This window comes from Anopheles coluzzii, chromosome 2 (assembly GCF_943734685.1).
Source record: "Anopheles coluzzii chromosome 2, AcolN3, whole genome shotgun sequence".
Taxonomy (NCBI): Eukaryota; Metazoa; Arthropoda; class Insecta; order Diptera; family Culicidae; genus Anopheles; species Anopheles coluzzii.
The window spans coordinates 17,946,376-17,966,529 of record NC_064670.1 but is presented as its reverse complement, the minus strand read 5'-3'; the positions used below and the strand labels follow the sequence as shown (position 1 = coordinate 17,966,529).

The following is a 20,154-nucleotide window of genomic DNA, read 5'->3' as shown; positions in this document are numbered from 1 at the left end:
TTGATAGAAAATTGTTCCTTATCCTTAAAATCTTTGTAACATAATTATTCTGTCTTAACATAATTATCATGGCTTAAAATTTTGAGAGAGTGCCACGGCATACAGCTTGAACGGTGTGTTTGTACCAGGAGAAACGCACATCTGACCCATTAAAGAAATTCCAGCTTAACCACTCTATAACCGCTATACCACTCTTATGTCTTTGTTGCACCATTTACACTTACCTTTGTGTAATTTATTGCAAAACGATATTTTTAAATGGGCCTAAAAGTCATTTCAAACTTCTCTAAATACTCCAAATGATAATCTGTTGTCTTTTTGAATATTGTTATGAACTCTCCAACCGCCATTTCGAACACGGTTATTTGACCGTTAAGTGACTTCGAAAATGCATCGGCCCGTCGGCTCCCGATGTTTTGACGTGCTACGGGTGCCGTTCGAGCACACTTGTCAAAATGACCGAGATGACAGTACCCCATTCGCTCACGGTGTGTGTTGACGTGTGAACCGCAAAATTTCCCGAACTGCTGCTACATTGCTGCTGCACCAAGCGTTCTGGAAAGGTAGAGTGAAGCACAGTTGGAAAAATTCGTGCAAGCACCGCGGGTGCAAACTGCAACAGCACCAGGCTGTTAGAGAAAAGTACGTGTGCGTGATGCAGAGTAACAAGTGTGCGATCTAAAAAAGAGTAGCTTCGGACGGTGCCGTTTGCCCCGAGAGAATCCGGGTTAAAGATCAGATCCGGGGGCCGAAAGTCGTGATAACCGCCTAGTGTGAGTGATGATTACGGGCATTTCTTGGGAAGTTACAACACAAACACCGTGCCTCGCGGCGTGTGTGTGTGCACCGTCGTCGGGATGCAGTTGCAGGGTGAAATCGGAAGCCCCGAACGAGAAGAGGATGGAAAACGGGTCACCGTATTTTATGCCGAGTTTGTTTTTTCGAGCGTGTGTGACTGCTGCGTGACTCAGAAATCGATCTCCGACACACGCACAGTCGCACACAGACACACAAACACACAAACACACACACACACACAATAGCGCGCGAGCGAGTGAAGGGTGTGTGTGCGTTTTTTTCGTCTTGCTATTGCGCGGCAGCACTTTCGGCATCGTACGATTGTTCTCGGAACTGCCGTTCTCCCCGCCCGCAAGCCTGAATCCGGGGGCTTTGTGCCGGGGGAAAGGGGTCCTCTTCTGCTCTAAAACCATCCGTCACTCGTTCCGTCTCGTCTAGGAAGTGTCCGTGCCATCAGGGACCGGCAATAACAAATACAAACGCACCCCGCCACAACAGAACGGCTGACTGCGCGTGATGGTCGTATGACGCAATCGTACGATTTTTCCACCCCACCGCTTCACCCTCTCCCAACCACTGCGCCCCCGCCCCTGTGTTGCGAGATCCGATTGCGTGTTGGAAATGCAGTGGAAGAAAACGGATGCTGCGGGAAAAGCACAAAATAATAATTCTTTTGGCCTAAACATGCTGCAACATCATCCAAGCAACCGTTTCATGTCGACGTACCCAACCAGCATTATCGCGCGATTTTTATGTGTATCTATCATTTTTCTCATTCTAACATTCACAAAATTTTTCATTCTGCCTCGCTCTTCTGGGTGTTGGTCTGTATTTGCTTGCGACTTGGCTGTGTCGCATCAACGATTCGCATGTTTCATTTAGCTCATCCCTTTCCATCGTTGGAGAGAAACTCTTGCGTCTCGCTTTTCTGGGACTTGTCCAAATTCGCTTGCTACACCAATCGTTCACGCAAGCGTTCTCCTCTCGCCCGCTCTTTGTATCATTGTACAGGTACTCCCCGATATACGCTATCAATGCGTACCGGAGGCAATAGCGTATCTCGAATATTCAATAGCGAAAGTCGAATTTCGAGGTTTTCAGTCAAATTATAACTAATATCCGTATAACTTTGCATGAAGTGGTAGGTTTTAGTCACTAAATTAGTTATTTGATCTAATTTCAACTGAATTTTTCAATTTTATACCATTTGAAATGGTTTTTAATATTCAACCAAAAGGGAATTTATTTTGCATTTGACATTCGATTTCTAAAATTAGTACTACTTGTTCAAAGAACCGTCAAATTTAGAAAAAAAGCGTATAGCGAAATCGTGTATATCGAGTATGGCGTATATCGGGGAATACCTGTATAGCCACACGAGGAAGGCGCTGCTTCGCGTTCACATGAAAATGTGATAGTGTGAAATCAAGTTTGCAAGCGGTAGGACGCGTCGGTGTGTGTCCGTTTTTTCTCTCGTGAAACCAGTACGGAAAAACTATTTGGTAAGTACAGTTTTTAATAAAGGGTTAGCGGAATTTGGGGCAAGTGTGCCATACGGGGCAAGAGTGCCACCAAGCATTTTTCCTTAAAAACTTTAGTTTGATGATCAATTGTGTATACAGTTGGTTCCTTTCCAATGACTAGGTATACTGAGCCGAATTTCATATAGACCAATCGATATTTCCCATTGTTTTGAACTGATTTATATTGAGTTTAAAAAATTGAGCACAATATTATAATTTTTTAATCCAACCAAATAAGCTCTCAAAAATCATGCGAACAATCAACCGAGAAAATTTTTACACCACCGTATAGCTGAGGAAACGTGAATTTTTTTTGTGGGGTTAGTTGAAAAAAACTTTCTTTTTGTCACTGAAAAATTCAATTTCAAAAAAGTTACAACTTTTGGGGCAAGTGTGCCATCTCTGTTTGGGGCAAGTGTGCCACCATCTTTCATAGGCGCGAGCTGTCAAAAATGTAAACATTGTTGTAGCGTGCTGCGGAATGGTGCGCTATTGTAAGCGGATTCCACGCCAGAAAAACAGAACAGTAAAAAAAACCATATTGTGGTACAATTGGTGGTCAAAAAGGGTTCATTGGTGACTAAATACATGTAGGAATACATACACTAGTGGTACAAACGTAATAATTTCCAATTATCTAAGAAATACGGTTATTTTAACCAGATGGCCGTCTTGCCCCATACGAGTGGCACTCTTGACCCTTAGCCCAAAAAACAACGTCTTTTTGGACCCTTTTTAAAACGCTTCAAAAACTATGTTGTTTGCACTTTTTTCAAGCGAAATTCATTTATAAGTGAGGAAATAGATGTAAAATGGTTATGAGATTTAAATCGGCTTTTGAAAAACACGTTTTAGTGAGTTATAACTTGAAATGCTTAAAGTGGCACACTTGCCCCAAGTTCCGCTATATCAATCTTTATCAAACTGAATTGTATTGATAATTGTGATATAAAATCAATTTCGTTTTTTTAAAAGAAATCGTAACACACGCACGAACGGAAGTGAGCACGGACCACAACAGAAGCAATATTCAATTGGTTGGTAAGTATTGTGCTTGACGTTAAATTGAACAGCTGTTGGCAAAATAGTTAATATTTCCTTCTATCCCTAGGAGTGCCGAAAACAGAACAGGAGAGGAAAGAAGGCAGGAACGATCCGATCCTCCAACGTGCTAGCGCCTGGTAGAGGAGAAGCGGCAGGAAGGTAGAGACGAACATCCAGCTCGCTAGTGCAGCACGTGGGAGCAGCAAGAGGGAAGCAAGCAGGACGCGTACACACCATTCGACGAAGGCAAAGCTGGAGGAAAGGAAGAACGAGGAGAGAAGGCAGGCAAGACGGGTACGTGTGTATCCCGCACCGGTTTTTGGCAGTGTGAAATGTGAGTATTGAAAAGTGTATGTGTGAGTAGAAGTAAAGAGGTAAAATAAAGAGCGAATGTGTGGAATGAGAAAATGAAAGAGAGTCTGTGTTTGTTTTGGGAGAGAGGAGAGAATGAAAGAAATTGAACAATAATGTAGCATACAGAAACCAAATGTATGATACACGCTGTCGCACGATTTCAAAAACCTTCTCTATAGTTCTGCTATCGAGAACGATTTGACCGCGCTATAGAGAACACTTTTTCTATACAAAAAAAACCGCTTGCAACGTGACAATGTTGGTTGGGTAATTCATCTTATCATTTTAGCGCAACACACAAACATACACACATTCTGCCCTCACTCTCGCTCTCGTGGCCACCGTAATTGGTGATTGTGAACCTATTTCTAGCGATAATGGTTGCTCGCGCCGCTTTTGGGGAGTTACGGATGTTGCTGCGGAGACATGTGCACACCTTAATCCAATCAGGATCGGGCTATAATCCACCCCCCCATCCCCGGATCCCGTTGCATCAAGGACGTTAGAGTAGCGCCCCATAGCTAGAAAAAGAATGCAGCGAACGACGGCGAGCGGCGATGGTACGCGGAAGGAAGTGGAGAATTACACCGGAACTTACATTCCATTGCCGCCCTGTCCAACGCGGGTAGATTGCACCCATTCGGCGTTGGTGGGGTAGTAGGAAGAACCTGCTTGTGCTGCGACCCGCTTGAAACTGGTTTTTTCCGTGTCAACTCGCTTCTCCTTCCCGTCTGCTCGCACAGTCTGGCGTAGGAGCGAACGAAAAGAAGTCCAACCGGCACGTGGTCGTTGCTAAAGGTTACAGCCTAGGTGTGTGGATGATTCACGCTGCGAGTTGGCGGCTCATCACGAGGGTTTAAGGGGAGAGCCTGTTGTGCTATGAATATCTTGATCGATTCCGATAACCGGAAAGGAGGATCACATAATTTCGAATCAAGATATAGCCATCGAGGTGTCAGACTGGTTGGTTGATGGCTTTTATTTTGAGGGAATGTATTGCCCTATTTCCATAAATATGGTATTTATTGGGAATACCGTAATATTTCGTTGATGGTAGAATGTATGCCTAAGCCCCATTGCGTGTCAAATTGGCTAAAATAATCCAGGCTATTTTCTCTACAGATGAACTGAACGTATTATTCGCCTAATCGTATTAATACTGGAAACTTTGCTCATTTCAGTATGCAAAAGCAAATAGCGCAACAGAGAGAGAGAGTGTGCATGCGTACCACACACAATGAAATGGAGAGTTTTCTATGTTTACTTCAAGCTATAAGGCCCCCAAGATAGTCGCGCATGCATTTTGAAAACTGTGCGGTCTGTTGCGATGATGATGATGATGATCTGGTCATTTTTTTAGAGGTTTTACCAAGTGCTGACGATTCTCTGCACCATCACGAAGTTTGTGTTAATCACGAGCTACCGGTTAGTACCACGCCGTCGTGTGAAGGGTGATAATTGTTAATAGCCTCACGCTAATTGGGAAGATGGGCAATGTTTCCCGAGCTCCCCGTGTTAAGCTTGTGGAGCTAGAAACCGAGTTTCTGTACGATGGGAATGAATAGGATAATTCGTGTTCCGGTTCCGGCCAGATCAGTGCCGTAGCGATGATGGACCACAACCATGCATCAGTCAACTATCACGTGGCACTCAATCAGAATCATGGGCACACGCACATGTGCGCGCATGTTTCATGATCGAAGAAGCGGCCGAATCCGTTGCCTCGTACGCGCCCCGATCCATTTAAATCAATCAGAGACGCCTTCGCCAGTCATGAATTCCACTCAATGGTGCTTGTTGTTGCTTGTTGAATGGCATTTCGCAAAGATCAATTGTCTCATGGGCTCTTGCTTGCTCTTTTACGAAAACATGCATCCCGTGTCATGTGACACGCGGGGATTCCAAAAAGGGGAAAAGATCGCACGTCGTTATTTCGTCGTCCGTGTTATCCATCCACAGTGCACACCCGTGTGAGCTGTGTGTCGCTGTTGTCGTTGTTGAATCATAAATCATCCCCAATCATAACATGCCCCGACGGCGCAATGAAACGTGTGCGCGGGTTCGTAACTAATATATGTTTGTCCTTTCTTCTTGGTCGCCCTTTATCTGCAGGGATTAGAGCAGCGAGGAGCGAGTGTACGGGCGCCGTACGACAGCCGAAAGAGCAGCCCCGCCTCTGTGTTCCATCCCGTAACGTTTCAATTACGTCGCCACCGGTACCGGCGTCGACACAACTAGCGCAACACACACACGCACAAGTATTAATTTTGCCCCCGGCCCTTCGGAAACACGTGGACAGCGAGGAAGCAACGTGTGCCCGGCGTTACACTGGCATCATCCAGCACCGCGACACCGCAGCAGCAGACGCCGGCCAGAATGTCGCGCAAACGACCACGTGAAAGCCTGGGCGATATGATGGCGAGCAGCAGCAGCAGCGCCGCGCGTTTAACAATCGACGAGACAGTCTCGATCACGATCGATCCAAACGGAGCGTTGGAGGATCGGTTGGCCACCCAGCACCAGCAACACTTGCAGGCTGATTCCACGGTTGCTACTGCGCCCGCTGCTGCATCCGCTGATGGTACACCCGATAACAGTATGAACGGGAGCAGCAGACGCTTCAGCAGCATCCGGCTCGTGGACGAAGGCATCGAACCGAGCCATAGCGATCACTGCTGGCCCCCGAACAATGACGGTGCACTGAACGGGCATGTTAACTTTGGCCTGCCGGGAGCAACCGGGCGTCCCTCCCGTTCGTCCGATGCAGTTTCGCCTCCATCCGTCTCGTCGAATGGGTCCTCTTCCGTGGCGACATCGTCCGGATTCGCCAGCCAGCATGCAACGAGCGGTGTCGAGCACAGCCCACCGGTGGTAAGTGTGTTGTTGATAGTTGGACAAACAAGTGTCTTCTTTCCCCGTACGAAAACACGCACAACATCGCACGCATCCACTCCGCTCCCCATTGTACATCGTACGTTTACGCTATCAATTTTTTTTTTGCACCACGCTCACACGTTTATCAATGGACGTGGTGTAGGGTGAGTTGGAAAGCGAAAAAAGGCAACAAAAAACAGTCCACGATTTGCCGTGGCGCCGATATGTTATGAAAACAAATCGGCGTAAACGCGTTATCGATGCGGCATCCGTTCCTCACGTACACTCTCTCTTTCTCTCTCTCTCTCTATGTTTCGCGATATCGTGGGTGCAGTTTTCGAGGAGGGAATGCGATGGTAATTGCGCGTCCATTTATTTTACGACCTAAAGCCTAAAGCCTGCTAGTGATCGCACCGTATGGAGCGCCTATCTTATCGTGCGAATCGTGTACCTCCCGCGTTTGCCTTGAAGATAAGAAGGCTTTCCAAAATTTTGCTTCCACTACGCCATTACGTCAACCGGGAGCGTCAAATGCGCAGGGATTGCTCACACGATCGTACGATGCATGAGCCAGCAAAGCACAGGAAAGCCCATCATCTGTTTTCGGAACACTGATAAGCACGGTCCACAGTTGTTGGGTGATGAGCTGGCAAAACGTGTGTCCGGTTAGTTTTGTACCGATGGATGAATAAGGCAACTCAAGCTCGCGCGAGAGGGCACAGCAGATGCTTCGGTCAACACGGTGTTTTTTCATAACATTTTTTTTTGTTAAGAAATCGCTTTAAAATTTCAATTATTATTACAGCATCCATTTTATTGCTCTATCAGTTCTTTTAGCTTGCCCATGTATACTTAAAATAAGCTATAAATAGAATGACAAACCCTGTGCAAGGTCGTCCCTGTTTAAAATAGCTGAATCGGATCAAACCGCTAACCAAACTGCGGTCGATATAGTAAGGGCTTGTCCCGTCTCGTGTATTGCGTAGACAGGCTTCTGGCTACGTCTCCACCATCCAATGTTCCTCCCCCATCGCAAAAGCGATTAGCGTTGCGCAAGCACGTTTTGGGACGTTTTTTTTTGTCGCGTCCACATCGTCTCTAGAACACGTGCTACCCTACCACTGGCTAGTAAATAGGACACAGTGTGTGTATTGGTCTGTGTGTATGGTGTTCACTGGTGTTGTGTTGCCCTTTTTTCGTTTTGTCGAAATCAGCAAGTATAAGAATGTATATGTGCATGCTCACACACAGGCAGCAGACCCATGCGTAATGTAGTATCTGGCACTGATTGCGTCATGCGTGATGCTATTGTGACACGTTTCTGCGTTCCATGCGTGCTATCGTATCGGTAGGGATTGAAGATTTTCCCGCGACCGTTTGGCAAGGAAACGATAGAATCCGTTTGTAACTATTTATATGCTGAGTCAACAGCATTTTTTTGCGCGCGCTCTCCCTTGCCGTCTCTTTTGCTTCGCCGCCGAACCACCGAGTACAATTAATTATTCAAACAAATCAATACCGAAAAATCTGTGTGTGCACGTGGTGTCTTTCGTGGACCGACAGAGGGGATTGTGGCGCAAAACCTACACGGGCTGTGCGTGTGTTTGTGTATTTGTTTACACGAAACGGAACGTCTTATCAGCTTTGTAGGTTCGGTCGTGGTTTCAGGTCGGTGGTTCGGTCGTGTGTTAGTTCCGTTTTGGGGTCGACCAAATTCCAACCGAAAGCCGCCCGGGCCTGATCGACGTCATCAGTTTAAGGGCGGCTTTTCGTGCAGCGGCGGCGCTTCTGATTGGCTACGCGTGTAACATGTGCGTAGATCGCGTGATTTTGCTTTCCACACCAAAAGCTTAATGTGTGTGTGTGTGTGTTTGTAAGGCATCATAAGCAATTGAACGAGAAATTTTGAAATTGACCACTTTCACTGTTCTGTGCTTTTTTTGTTATACTTTACTATCCCGCGCAGCATTTCCCGCACATTGAATGATTTATTTCTTCATGGATGTACCTGAAATTGACATTTGTAACTATGACTTTATATAAGAAAGTATTTCTTCTTTAGAACAACATTTACTGTTTTGTTTTAAGCAATGCGACATTGTCTACTGCTTCAGTTTGGTTGATTGGCTCATTCAAGTACATATGGTTGGCCGTCCCTGCTGGCTTGCTTCCGTTGCATATAACAACAGGAAATACAGCACATAATACGGCATGAAAGCCAATTCCATTAGCAACCCCATTTGACACGGCGAAGGAAGGAGGAGAGTCTTCTTTTTCTTTCGAGACACCCGGCGGATACCCATTAAGAAAGAGAGACCCATTTGTCATACCGGTGGTGTCGTCGTTCACCGCACTTTCTGCAAAATCGTACGATCGCGTCACACTTCTCCTCCTCGACTGCCTAGTACGAAAGCGCTGGCAGCACTACCGCATCTGTGAGTATGTGTGTGCGTGTGTGTCCCTCGTGTGAGCTTCAGCGTGGCCGGGCCCAACGAGCGTCTGACGTGGAGTTTTTCGCGTAGTGATGGCGCTGATGACTTAGTCATTACAACAATAACAAAAAAAAAAAAAACAATCATCATCTCACTAATGCTCTTTCTCTCCCTCTCACTCTCTCTCTCCTTTTGGGGTTTGTGGTTTGAGCAAAAAAAGAAGCGAACCGGGCTGTGTTGCAGCATAATTATTGTGCTGAATCGAAGCTGAAGCTGTGTATTCCGGTTCGCGCCCGGCGAATCAGCAAGCGCCCAGAAGGGGAGAATTTGCATGCGTGTTCTTTTGCTCGCGCTTGTTCTTCTACAAATTGGGAAGAGGGGCAACGAAACAAACCAATTACCAGTGTTGCATCACTCGGAAGTCGGGGCAATTTTGCTTGCGACGGGGGAGAGAGGGAGGAGGAGTGTGCAAGCTATTTTAAACCCGAATCCGAATCGATAACGGAAGAACGTAAGTCTTAACCTTGGTCTATCTCTTCCCGTTGGAATCTTGTCACTGCTTCTTCTGGTGGTGTGCTTCTCTGTCTCTCTCTCTCTCTGCTTTCAAATACCTTTCGCTTAAGAGTGCCACGTTTGCCAAGCCTACAAGTTCAAGGACAAACAATCGTGTCTACGCCACGCACAAGGTGTGAGAATATACGAGAAGGATTCCCAATTCATGTACATTAAACATGCCCTCCGGTGTCTTGTGAAAGTACACAACTGTTGACGTTTGAAAGTGATAAGCAGTTTGAATATTTGATAAGAATGGCACGGGAAGAAATTAGTGCCTCGAGGGCGGCAAAGGTTCCAAATGAAGGATAATTGATGGCCAATTATCCAGAGGGTTCTTGAAAAGAAGGGTACACGCAAAGAGGAACCAGCGATAATGGCTGGGGATAGTTTGGCAATTACGTCGAGACGTCGTGTATGTAATGGGTAAAATATTACGAATCCAATAAGACGGTCCAATATGACGCAGAAATGCAACGGACCAGGCAGGTACGTGACTTTGTTCGAGGAAGAAAAAAGCGACCACCTGATCCAGGTGGTCAAAGTAAACAGCACGCCACCATGCCCATTTCGTTGTGGTCGTGGTTTCTTCTAGAGTTGGCAGACAACAACTACCCTTCTTTTACCCTCAATAAACCGTGATGACGAGGCCGAATCATCCGATCGCGATGGCATTTATGACGTCATTCGCCGGTGTCATTCAATATGTGGTGTGGTGTAGGGTTTAGAAATCTCACCTTCTGCCACCCTCTCTATCACGTTCACACCAGTGAACACACGAGCACACACAGTGGTTCTGGATGTGTTTGAATTTGCTAGTGGCTGTTGCATTTACAAGCAGCGGACAGTTGTGTTGCTCTATCGATTAGAAACCGATTTTCCTTTTGCGAATTCTTCCACCCCGCTCGCTCGCTCGCTCGGTCGCTCCGAACGATCGTCAGGTGGTGCGCGGCCTACGGAACGAAGCCGAAGCCGCTGCTCCTAACATCGCAACCTTGCACCTTGCGCGCGATCGGTACCAGCCCGATGCCTCTTCTGTTCGCATCGCTCGTCTGCTCCTCGGTTGCCCTTAGGGGTACCGCTTTCGACGGGTTGTGTGCCGAAGACCGGTGCGCGCCACGTTAAGTGCTCGTGCACTGACGCACACACGTTCGCTCTCGCCGCCGCCGCCGCCACTGGGGTGGTGGTGCGCTTCATCATCGGCAAGCGAGCGAGCGAGCGCGTGAGAGCTATCGCAAGCGGGTTTGCGATGCTTCGGAAACAGTTTTTCCGCGGCAGCGTACGCGAACGGGTTGGTAGCTACCAAAAGTCAGAAGCGTATTGTCAGTCCTGCACAGTGTAGTAGTTGGCAGATTCGAAACATACCAACGACGGGTCGAAAACGGTTGTACGTGTCACACCAGGCAGGCAGCAGAGTGTGTCCAGTGTGGCGCCTTTGATTACGCGGCGGCCCGTGGAGTACACATCGCCGTTTTTACTCCGGCAAGTGCGAAAGTTGCACAGTTTTTCACGTACACCCGTAGCGAGTGTCGTCGTCTGCTGGCTGCGTGTTTAGTGATATTAGGTTGTTCGTTTGGCAAAGCGCAAACAAAAAAAAAGAAGAAGGTCACGCATTCCTGGGGCTTCACTCTACCCCACGCTCTTCTTCCCCGCTAGTAGTACGAGTCCAACAACAACGCGTAACAGTGATTGCGTCTGAACTAGTGCGCGGCAGTTACGGTGACGTTGATGAGTGAAGTGACATTCGCACCACCAGCAGCAGCAGAGCATTTTTGTGCATCGCAGTAGACGTGGAACTTCCGCAGGTGCAACAGTGTCAGTGGTTTTTGTTGTTGCGGGCATGCCGTATTCGTGCTGAATGTTACTCGTTACTTTTACGAATGGTGTATAACTCGAAAAACAAAACGCATCAAAAAAAAAAAATTGTGAAAATATTACCGAGTCGTACAACAGCGTGCATTTGTTAAAGTAAAGATATAGAGCAGCACGTGAAACCGTGATGGCGCCCAACTATTTGCCAACTGAAAGTGACGGTCCGGTCCAGATCACCGTTCAGCACCGGTTGGATGTAAGTTTGCTACACACACACACACTAAGGAGCCTCCGAAATCAAAGGAATTCCATTACAATTTTTCAGCAAACGGTTCGAAGCAAAAATGAGAAATGAACACAAAACTGTAAAAAAAGGAAATCGAACGTCTTTAAAGAATTGTTTCATTGTTATTGCATTCCGGTCGGCACAATTCAGTTCGGTGCACAAAAATAGAAAGATTGTGTTTCATAAAGCACATGTAGGATAGGGGGGAGGAAAGGTGTTGATTTAGGTCTCTCGGTGGTAAATTTTCTGTGTGCCAATTTATGTAATACTCTCTGCTCCCCCCATCATCCGACATCATTACCATAACATGGTCTCTCCTCCATTTTGCTACGTTGTGTTTGAAGACGTTGTGTGCAGTGTTACTGCCCCTTACGGTGGTTGTTGCGCTTGTGAGCATTACGCGCTTTGCGCTTTTCGCGATGTTTTGCTCCTCTTCTATCGGGTTTTTGGTATCGCTTGTACTGCTTCGCAAATAAGACAGCAAAGCGCAACAGTAGAATTCCATAATGTATCTACTAGAGATAACGGGGAACCACTGCGCGTGTTCCATACTGTGGAGCAGGTACAGTTAAATCATACGATACACAAGTTGCCCCAAGAACCAAGAACTCTTTACCGAGCCCTACTATTCAACGCAAAGGAACTCGAATCCAATAGGGTAATTAAAAAATTAAACGGTCTTTAAAGAACGCACACAACCGTTCATTAGCCAGCCGGCCTAACCTTCACGTTACCGATTCTTATCATCGGCCTGCTGTGATGCAAACAGTGCAAGATATTTGATACGTCTTGCGTCCATTTATCATGGCGCTTCCCTCTTGCGTGTCGTCTCTATTTAAGCCGCCCGCTGTCCCACCGTCAAGGTCGATGGTGGCTCCGTTTGAATGGAACGGGGTTAATCTTGGGCTATCATCACGTACCCCACCACCACCGGAGCGCCATCGCCAAGGGTGATAATTATCGCTCATCCAGAAGAAGGATGTTGCTAATCGTCTTCCGTTCTGTGCCGCGTGCTGCGCTCTTGTCCGGGTAGCTACCCTAATCAGCGGAATTAGATGGCGACTAATCAAGAGTTACCTAGGTCGAGAGCGACGTACAACTTGACACCTTGTAGGAGATTGTTGAGACCTAATCGCCGGTGGCTGAAAATAGCCGACTTAGAGAGTATTACGAAAAGATTTCAAAACTTTTTCATTACTGTCTAGTTGAGTAACAATGAAATAGACAGCAAAAAATGCTTTGGTTTAATGTACACGATCGCATCGGTACATTTAAACTGAACGCTTGTCTTGTTGCCGCTACATTCGCTTCACATAAATTGTGAGCTGGAGCTACACGTTGTTCCACGCGGTCGTAAAAGCCACCACTCGAGCAAAATCCGGCCAAAAGTGAAGCCATGCGTGCACGGACGGTCAAAGGTCTTGCCTCGTACGTAGGAAGGGATAGGAAGACAATAATCAGCATTTGAAAAGCTAAAAGAAAATATACTGCTGTGGCACTGGATTATGTTTTGGTTGGTGGTTTGGCTGTTTTAGGCGCTGTAAACTTTGATCAGTTTCTTGCAACCCCTTTTGCCATGTATAGCTTTACCGAAATGGCCAACCACCAATACGCCATTAGGTTGTCAGGCGATAGAAAACAAAACAGTTGTGTTGGAGTGAAGCTAATTTTAGCGTAGCTTTAACTACAATCGATGGAGCGCTTAAAAATAGCACCTGCTTCGAAGCGAGAGCATCGATCACAGAGAGCAGACGACTGCAGGTTTGTTTTGATGCATCGGTATCGTATGATCAGACGGCGATCGTCCGCTGCATGCGGCACAAGTGTACAGGAAGATGTCCACATGCCATACCGCCGCTGCAAGCCATATGGCAGTGAGTGTGAAAAGCTTACGGATAATAGTTATCGAACTCCAAACGTGAATCCTATTAGTTTATGTTTTTGAAATCGAACAATCTGTGCAAATAATATGAATTATAAAAACTAAGCGATAACATTGTATTCTCTCGTATATTTGCAGACCATCTGCAAACAGGCACCATACTCTACAGAGCTGGATGCAATCCGGGAGCGCGAGCGATGCGATTACACACAAAAGATCACATACCAGATGGCCCGTGCGGGTACCGCGCCGCGTATGATCCGTGTGTACGCGGACGGTATCTACGATCTGTTCCACCAGGGGCACGCGCGACAACTGATGCAGGTGAGTGTAGTACTACCCCTTGTGAAGAACAAGCAGAACAATTATGATGTTCACACACACACAGCGGCTTTCTTCATACTGGTGTGACACGGTTTGTGCTAATGGTTCGTCGGTGTTCTATTTCTTCCAGGCCAAAAACGTGTTTCCCAACGTGTACCTGATCGTTGGAGTTTGCAACGACAAACTGACCCACAGCCGGAAGGGTCGAACGGTGATGAACGACGAGGAGCGTTACGAAGCGGTACGACACTGTCGCTACGTTGATGAGGCAAGTATCTACTGCGTTGGTCAACTGCCGGCTCACTGGCATTACTGACCCAGGTACAACACGGTTCACGCTGGCAAAAACTGGAACGCAAGGGGTTTGCAGAGTTTTAGTCAACACACCCTTGCTGTGTTTCACCCCTCAGACCATGTTTCGCACGCGCGGGCGGGCAGCGCCTAGTGGCGTTTTGTTGCTGACACGTTTGCCGGAAGTGATCACGATTGAATGGAATTGAACAAAATTGCTCAATTGAAGTGTACGACCAGCGCGCGCGCGAATGGTGAAAGAGACACGAGTTGGGCCGCGCAAAACATCCTCACCCCTACCCGAGGGGTTGGTCGGGGTCGAAAAAATATAAACGTCTCCTCCAGGGGGGAACGCGGGAATCGTACGATCCTTTCAATTGGTCGAATGGTCCGGACTTGTGTCTCGAGGCCTCTAATTTAATATAGCGCTCTTGGTTGCGCTAAATTGATACTGTTTGTAATTGACAGTTTCATAGCGGTTGCGCTTATATTTCGCAAATGTGTTGCAGTTTTATGAGCCAGTTTAAACTATGCCATGATGATTTGATTTATTGCTGTAATCAGTTGTTTTGGGGTTTGTTTTTGTGGTTCGAAGTGATTCTGCATTTTCATAACGCTGTTCTTTGTTTCTCTCTCTCTCTCTCCCCTTTCTTCGTTTGCAGATTGTCCCAGATGCCCCCTGGGAGCTGGACGACGAGTTTATCGAGAAGCACAAGATCGATTTCGTGGCGCACGATGAAATACCGTACAGTACGGACGACTGCAACGACGTGTACGCGAAGATCAAGGCCAAGGGCATGTTCGTGGCCACGGAGCGCACCGAGGGCGTGTCCACGTCCGACATAGTGGCGCGGATAGTGAAGGACTACGATATCTACGTGCGCCGCAACCTGGCCCGCGGCTACACGGCCAAGGAGCTGAACGTGTCGTTCCTGTCGGAGAAAAAGTTCCGCTTCCAGAACAAGATGGTCGAGCTGAAGGACAAGGTGCGCAAGGGCAAGGACGACTTCATCACCAAGTGGGAGGAACGGTCGACCGATCTGATCAAGACGTTCCTGCTCATGTTCGGCAAAGAGCGCATCTCAATGTTTCTGTCCGACTCGAAGCAGCGCATCCGGTCGGCACTGAGCCCACCGGGCAGCCCGGGCAGCGGCAGCAACCACAGCCTGAACGACTGCGACGACGACGACGACGACCTGGAGAGCCCGGACTCGGTGCTCGATTCGCCGCCGAGCAAGCGATCGAACGTGATCCGCAGCCGCCACCATCTGCTCTCGGAGGAGGACGACGAGGAGCAGGGTTTGGGCGGGCCGCGCTCCCCTCCCCCGGTGCTGGAAGACGACGAGGATGACGACGACGATGACGAAGCGTACCTGGACTCACGCTCGCGACCCTCATCCAACTACAACATTTCGCTTATGGCCGGTGGGGGCGATGGTGGAAGCAGCGGCGGTAGTGCAGCACTCAACAGTAGTAGTAGCGGTGGCAGTGGCAGTCGAACCTATGGCAATCGTAACTACTAAACGGCCCCCGCCCTTTTAGAGAGTAAAGTAATGGGATTCGGCCAAATGAGCCAATGAGTGTTCGCTCGCTCGGGCTCAGAGGTATGCCGAGAAGACTAGTGTGTGTGTGGCTCCCTTCGCGTATACTACGAATTATTCCTTTCGCGATGCTGTGTGCCGGTGTTGGCGATGAGATATGCTACCCTGTCGATCGATCAGCACTCGCGGATGCCGGTTTGTCGATAATATAATGGCGCGTCTTTGTTTTGTTTGTTTGTTTGTAAGCCACGAAATCTGAAACACAGACGAAACCAAAACCACCCTTCGCTCGCCCAAATTACCAAGCTTGCCGAATGGAATGCCTTAATTTGATGCTAAATTACAACACCTATCAGCGCGCAACACAATATACAATCCTTGCGGTGTTCTGCTGTAGCGCATTCGTTTTGGAGTATTACTTGATACCTACACTGAGACAATATAACAGGCGGGGAGTGTAGAAGAATTGTGTGGAGATGAGAGACATGGGATTTAATGCAAAACTAATACCAGAAGGAACCACGACGAGTGCGTGAATACGCGCAGGGAAAGGGCATGTGATTAGTGATTGGCAGGAAATGTGCGCTATGTCCTTTTTTCGTTTGCGGGAAAGCACAGCACCCGGGTGTTGGAAGTTGGGAGAGCTAAATTAGGATTGCCGGAAAAACTAGCTCGCACTAAATTAACGCATTCTCAGGGATCAACGGAACACAACAAGATTTGGTAAACAATGGTCGAGGTGGAATTGATGATGATGCGTTTTCGTTCATGTTATAGTGCTTTGGGCTGGAAAGTGGACCAGCGATAGCGAAACGAACTCTACCTACACAACAGCCGTACGCAAAGATGCTCACCTCGTCCCAAAGCAGTTAACGGTGCAGAAAGAATACACAACGAGAGAAGTAGGCGTGCGAAAGCACGCAACCGTACAGAGGCATACGTATAACACTAGAAAACAGCGTGAAAGAGAGAGAGAGAGAGAGAGAGGGTTGGTTACGCACTAAATTATTAATCCCCCAGGTTAACAGTTCTATCGTATATTTATTGCTTCTACTATTGAGTTTTTGCCCGCCCGCCGCAAACGCCTTACGAGTTGAATTCAAAAATCTGTTAAAAATACAAGCCAGATTGCCAGCGTTAGAGGCGAGGTGGGTAGGTGACAGCCAAGCGGAATTATGGATTTCGGAGGTTGTGGGGATGTGGTGGTATAGGACGGACGGACGGACTATGCGGCATCGTGTAATGTTTAGCGTTAGTAGTAGTACTCCCCTCTTTCCCCGCCTCCAGGTGTCTGTTGTTACTATGCTACCATAAAGTAGTACTATAAAGGAGAAGAAAACAGAAATCGGTTGAATAATATACACACAAAAAACATAAAAAACTCCCACGTTTAGTAAACCATACTTCCGATCACTGCTAACGATGATTTTGGTTCGTTTTTAGGTTGGTTTCAGTTATTGTTGCTGTCACAACACAATGCGAAGCTGTTGTTGAGGAAATGTGATAACATTACACAAGGCGGCGTGGTTTTGTGTGATGTGTTTAGGCTAAAGGAAATCGCCCGACTGCTCCTGCTTTGTCAACTTGCGAACATTGAACGTTGCCGCTTTCAGAGGGCGTTTCGCATAAGATCATTTTTTGCCAAACTTACGCAGTATTGCTAATTGTGTGCTTTTACTGGCAGTTTGTGCTTTTCCAGGCCAAGCTTCTTGCAAATGCAAAATGAAACCGAAATGAATTCCTGCGATCGCCGCCACACGCCGGGCACACACACACGTGTTTTCCTTTTATTTATATTTATTCTGCCAATTGAATAAAATTATCTTAAAACTTTTGATTTTTTGATGATGGTTTTGTTGTCCAACAATAAATTATAACCGATCACCCGATCAGCCGACAGTTGGAAAATGTTCTTTCCCCCCCACCGTTTGACGCTAAATGATGTCCAATTTAAAAAAAATAACGTGCATAAGGACGGGTCTTGCTAAAAATGGCGAAAGTAATTCCTGCTTACCAAGTGCACCGTGATGGTAAACGAAAGTTAACGTATTTTTCGGTGGGATTTTGTGTGAGTGTGTGCGTCTGTGTGCGAGTGTGTGTATGTGTGAGTGTGTTTGTTGGAATATGAACCTTTAACTCGTTGATTAATGATCTTCAAACTCGGATACGCACCGTGATGCGTCAATCCACAAGCGTGGTGGTGGAAGCGATCGCGTGTAAGGATGATGGACCGGAGGATGACAGTCCGGTGAATCCCCTTTTTTGACTGAAGAAACACGATTACACGAACTGAAATCATTCGCATATGGAGTTTATGGGTTGGAAATGGTAAAGCTTGCTAAAACCAGTGACGAGACGGTTACGAAGGCCGAAAAGAAGGGGGTCGACGTTAAATTAAAGCTATGATTATGATACAAAAATAAAAACACCGATTCCATCTATCATAAACATACAAACATAATATTAAAATAACAAAAAATAATATTAAACACAATTTTTGGGGTGGTTTTAGCAGCGGGGCGGCACAATTTGTTTTACTCTGCTGCATGCTAAAGATAACAAGCAAAAGACGAAAATAAATGCAAAATGTAATGCAATCCAATGCAAACCGCCGTGTAGCGTGTAGGTACGTTTCCGTTTACACTCACAAACACACACACACAGTTCTCGTTTTTTCCCCCAAAACAATCCAAAGCAAACACTCTATAACTATATAATATCGTTATGCAAATTTTCCGCTGACTAGTGAATAAGAGGAGCATTGTTATGATGGGAGGAGGAAGCGTTAGAATAAAGATCACTACTCACACATCGTGAACATCGTTCAACCGAGCGTTTGTTTGGCTTTTGATTTGCATGCTGCCCAACACACTGCTGAAGCTAGCTTTACTACAGAGGAACGAAATTCAATGCTTGGTTTTCACTTTAAAGCTGACTTCTTTCCCAAAATGTGATGAGTAATTTTTCGCTTTTTTCATTAAATGAATAAATTTCCCTTTTTTTATTTCCCCTTTTTTAATGTAAATCTACCAACAGAAGGAACGTAAAATTCAATCTATTTCGAACTACATTTGTACGATTTGTTTTTCACAGTGTTTTGTTTTCCATCATCAACTCAATTTTAATTTGTTTACCATTCCTTTATGTCCGGCGAAGCCACACGCGTATGCATTTTGTTTTTCTTCTGTCGGCATTTGATTCATAAAACCATAAAAGAAGCAAGAAGCAACAAACAACCATAAAAACAAACCTTTTCAAATTGTAAATTATTATTTTCCACTTCGAAGCGGAACTTTCTTTGCTTTCTGTTTTTGCTATGATTTTGGCATTCAGCCGTACCGGCGAACTCGTTCGTTCCGGGGAACGTTCGCCGCGACGCTCATTTTCACTCATTTCATAGCCCTCTAGATCAAAAATTTAAAAACCGTATAGATTTTGTACTGCCCAACCTAGTGGTACAACCCTGTCCACTCATGAGCGACGAATGTTTATCGTCGAACGAGTTCGCCGGTACGGCTGAGTGTTTCACTCCCCAGCATCGGAAAAAAATAATCAGCCGTACCGGCGAACTCGTTCGACGAGAAACATTCGTCGCTCATGAGTGGACAGGGATGTACCACTAGGTTGGCCAGTACAAAATCTATACGGTTTTCTAATTTTTGATCTAGAGGGCTATGAAATGTGTGAAAATGAGCGTCGCGGCGAACGTTCCCCGGAACGAACGAGTTCGCCGGTACGGCTGACTGTCTTTGTGTGCCAGCGCCGAGCCGAGTAACGAAGATAGTAACGGCCACTTTGCCAAATGCCCATTTTGGTTTGGCGGCCTTTGCCATTTTGGCATTGAATATTGATGGTGACAAAATTGAATTCTTATGCTAATCCTTAGGACGACACGGTGAATGGAGCGGCGCGAATGGGCCCACTTCGGTTCGGCTTTGGTTTATGCAACGCTATTGATATTAAACATGTAATAAAACACCATCACAACCAACACATTGTCGGTGGAAATAGTGTTTGCTGGTGTGCGGAGTCGGTACCCAGACACGATGGATGCGGTTCTATTTTCGAACTACATTGTAGCTCCACTTTCGTTACAACTCAGGACGACCAAGTCCAGGTTCTTTCTTTTTTTCCCCTACACAGTGTGCATTTTATGTTACCGTTCCAGTAGAAAAAGATTGCATTCTACCGAAATTCCAATCTCAATTCCATCATTCTCAGACAAATCGAGAATGCTTGTTTTTTCCTGCGATTGGAAACGAATAATTTATCTTACATGCATCAATCGTTACATTCGTGCCTAATTCGATCATTGTCTTTGGTAAGGGTATGTGAATATGCTGGAAGTGTGCGAGGAATACGAAATGATTTCATCCTCAGTAGAATACAGACTTTACAGTGAAGAAGCTAATGGTTTCCAGTCCAGGATAAAATAATAATA

The 20,154-nt window shown here is 46.4% G+C and overlaps 1 protein-coding gene across 4 annotated transcripts; it reads left to right on the top strand.

The window, feature by feature from the left end:
* Window positions 1–458: 458 nt before the first annotated feature.
* Window positions 459–18,541, top strand: LOC120947768 (choline-phosphate cytidylyltransferase B-like). Of its 4 annotated transcripts, none has more exons than XM_040363434.2 (5): window positions 459–563; window positions 5,832–6,590; window positions 13,696–13,881; window positions 14,012–14,149; window positions 14,835–18,541. In XM_040363434.2, the coding sequence occupies exons 2-5, from the start codon at window positions 6,096–6,098 to the stop codon at window positions 15,693–15,695; spliced, it is 1,680 nt and encodes a 559-aa protein (XP_040219368.2). In that variant the 5' UTR covers window positions 459–563; window positions 5,832–6,095; the 3' UTR covers window positions 15,696–18,541. The 4 variants fall into 4 exon arrangements, with proteins under 4 accessions (XP_040219368.2, XP_040219366.2, XP_040219365.2 ...); XM_040363432.2 differs by having other exon boundaries at window positions 492–642; XM_040363431.2 differs by having other exon boundaries at window positions 492–773.
* Window positions 18,542–20,154: the final 1,613 nt, after the last annotated feature.